Source organism: Osmia bicornis, chromosome 13 (assembly GCF_907164935.1).
Source record: "Osmia bicornis bicornis chromosome 13, iOsmBic2.1, whole genome shotgun sequence".
Lineage (NCBI taxonomy): Eukaryota > Metazoa > Arthropoda > Insecta > Hymenoptera > Megachilidae > Osmia > Osmia bicornis.
Genome location: NC_060228.1, coordinates 776,719 through 778,710, shown reverse-complemented (window position 1 = coordinate 778,710; position 1,992 = coordinate 776,719). Strand labels below are relative to the sequence as shown.

Below are 1,992 nucleotides of genomic sequence, written 5' to 3'. Positions count from 1 at the left end.
AGGCAAACGTCTTGCCCGCTTTGCGATCGGGGCACCTTTTGTCTCAGTATTATGAAACACATCGGATTTAATATTTTTCCTGGCTGCTGGCCTTGTAACCTCTATAAATTCTTTTAATATGTTATTAAAAATACTATTTCGATCTATAGTAGATACCGTAGGTACGTCACTTTTTGCAACTGTTATTTTTCTAAACATACCTGTATTTCCGACCAGTAACTTTTTATTTCGTAAATCAACTAACAGGTTGTAAAAATGAAGGAAATCTGCCCCTATAATTGGCTTAGCAACGTTTGCCAGTACAAATCGCCAGGAAAAAACGCGACGTAATCCTAAATTTAACGATAATAATTTCTCACCATAGGTATCTATTACTGCCCCGTTCGCGGCGTACAGTTTGAAAATATCGGCCTCCAGACTCTTACCTCCGAACGCTCTTGGCACGACCGACACATCCGCGCCTGTGTCCACCAGATACTGGATGCGCGTTGATGGGTCCGTGACGATGAGGCGGTACTTCTGCAGGCCGTCTCCTAGTGCCTCGACCTGGGACGCCGCCTTTACTTTTCCGGACGCCTCTTGTCCGGGCCGGTACATGAGCACGGTTTTCGGCATCGCCACGACTCCTCGCCGAATCTGCCATGAACATAGCAATATCCGTTGTCCCGGGATACCTCTTTGGATCGGGAACCGCTTCTTCGCCTGTAGAATCGCCTTCGGCTGCCGCTGCCGCTGCGATAGCGCCCCGTAAGGCGTGCTTCCAGGTGCTCCAACCTTTGGGCGATGGCCGCTAAATCGCCATGTTGTCGCCCCGGCATGGTGTCCTTTCTTGATTCCCTCGTGCCATGGTTTGAGTCGGAAATGGCGGCCACCTCCGCCACCCCCGAACGTTCCGAAATTTTATCGGCGAGCTTCGCCAATCGGTCAAGGTCGGCGTCAACTACAATCGCCAACACTTCCTGGACCCTAGTGGGAAGTCTCTGTATCCAAAGCGTCCAAAACACGCTTTCCCCGACGTTTTTTCCTGTGAGCTGGGACATTTCTCTTAAAAGCTCCGAGGACTTTTTATTTCCCAGCTCTAAATCAGTGAGGAGCTTCCGCAAATTGGCTTCGTCACTTTTCGCAAGGCGTTCTATCAACGCTTGTTTGATATGGACATATGTTGATTTTTCTTCAGGAGCCTCGATCACATCCAGGATAATTTTCATGGTCGCCGGGTCCAAGTTTCTGACGACCGCCGAACTCTTTACGGCGTCCGCTTTTACATTATAAGCGGTAAACTCCCTTTCCAACATTTTGAACCAAAGTCGCGGTTCGTCTTTCCAAAAGGCAGGAAGTTTCACGTTTCTAAACTCGTGCGCTTCTACCTCTTGCCTTGTGTCCATTGTGGATGTGTCCCTTGTAATGGCGTCCTTTTTAACGGCGCTCTTCGGTGTAACGCTTTCGGGCATTCCTTTTCTTCCTTTTTATCGAAAAAAAAGATTTAGATTCCTCCAGATTTAAGTTACGGCATCAATGTAGTGGTTTAGTTGTCCCAGGAAGAATAAATATATACACTTTGGCACTAAACGTAACTCTTTATTGCACAACGCTTGTTGTCTTGTTATTTTAGAGATACAGAGGGGAATAATCTTCTTCTTACTTCTGTTACGTGTCCGTTCGCGGAAAATAGGGATTTCTGGGGATTTAAAGGCGCAGGTATGATAATCCGTAGAGCGCGGAGGCGCTCCGTTCGCAAGGCGCGGAAAATGAATTAAACAACTGTTTAAATTCGCTGTTTCAATTTCGTGATTTATTTTCAGTAAATTGAGCAAAACTTTGAATTTATCAAATTCCGTTTGGATTGCAGCGTGAGAACAACTTTGCTAATCGAGTGACAAAATCATTCTACCGGTTCTACGCTTGGCAGAGGAGATCTTCGCGCGTTGTCCGTCGATGCCCCTTCCTTCGTGGATCCTGGATCCTCCCTCTGGGTCATCCCTCGTCCAATGG

The 1,992-nt window shown here is 47.1% G+C and overlaps 1 protein-coding gene across 1 annotated transcript; it reads right to left on the bottom strand.

Annotated features, from left to right (window-relative positions):
• Positions 1-560: 560 nt before the first annotated feature.
• Positions 561-1,451, bottom strand: LOC123988424. Its single transcript, XM_046288450.1, has one exon. The coding sequence runs from the start codon at positions 1,449-1,451 to the stop codon at positions 561-563; it is 891 nt and encodes a 296-aa protein (XP_046144406.1).
• Positions 1,452-1,992: the final 541 nt, after the last annotated feature.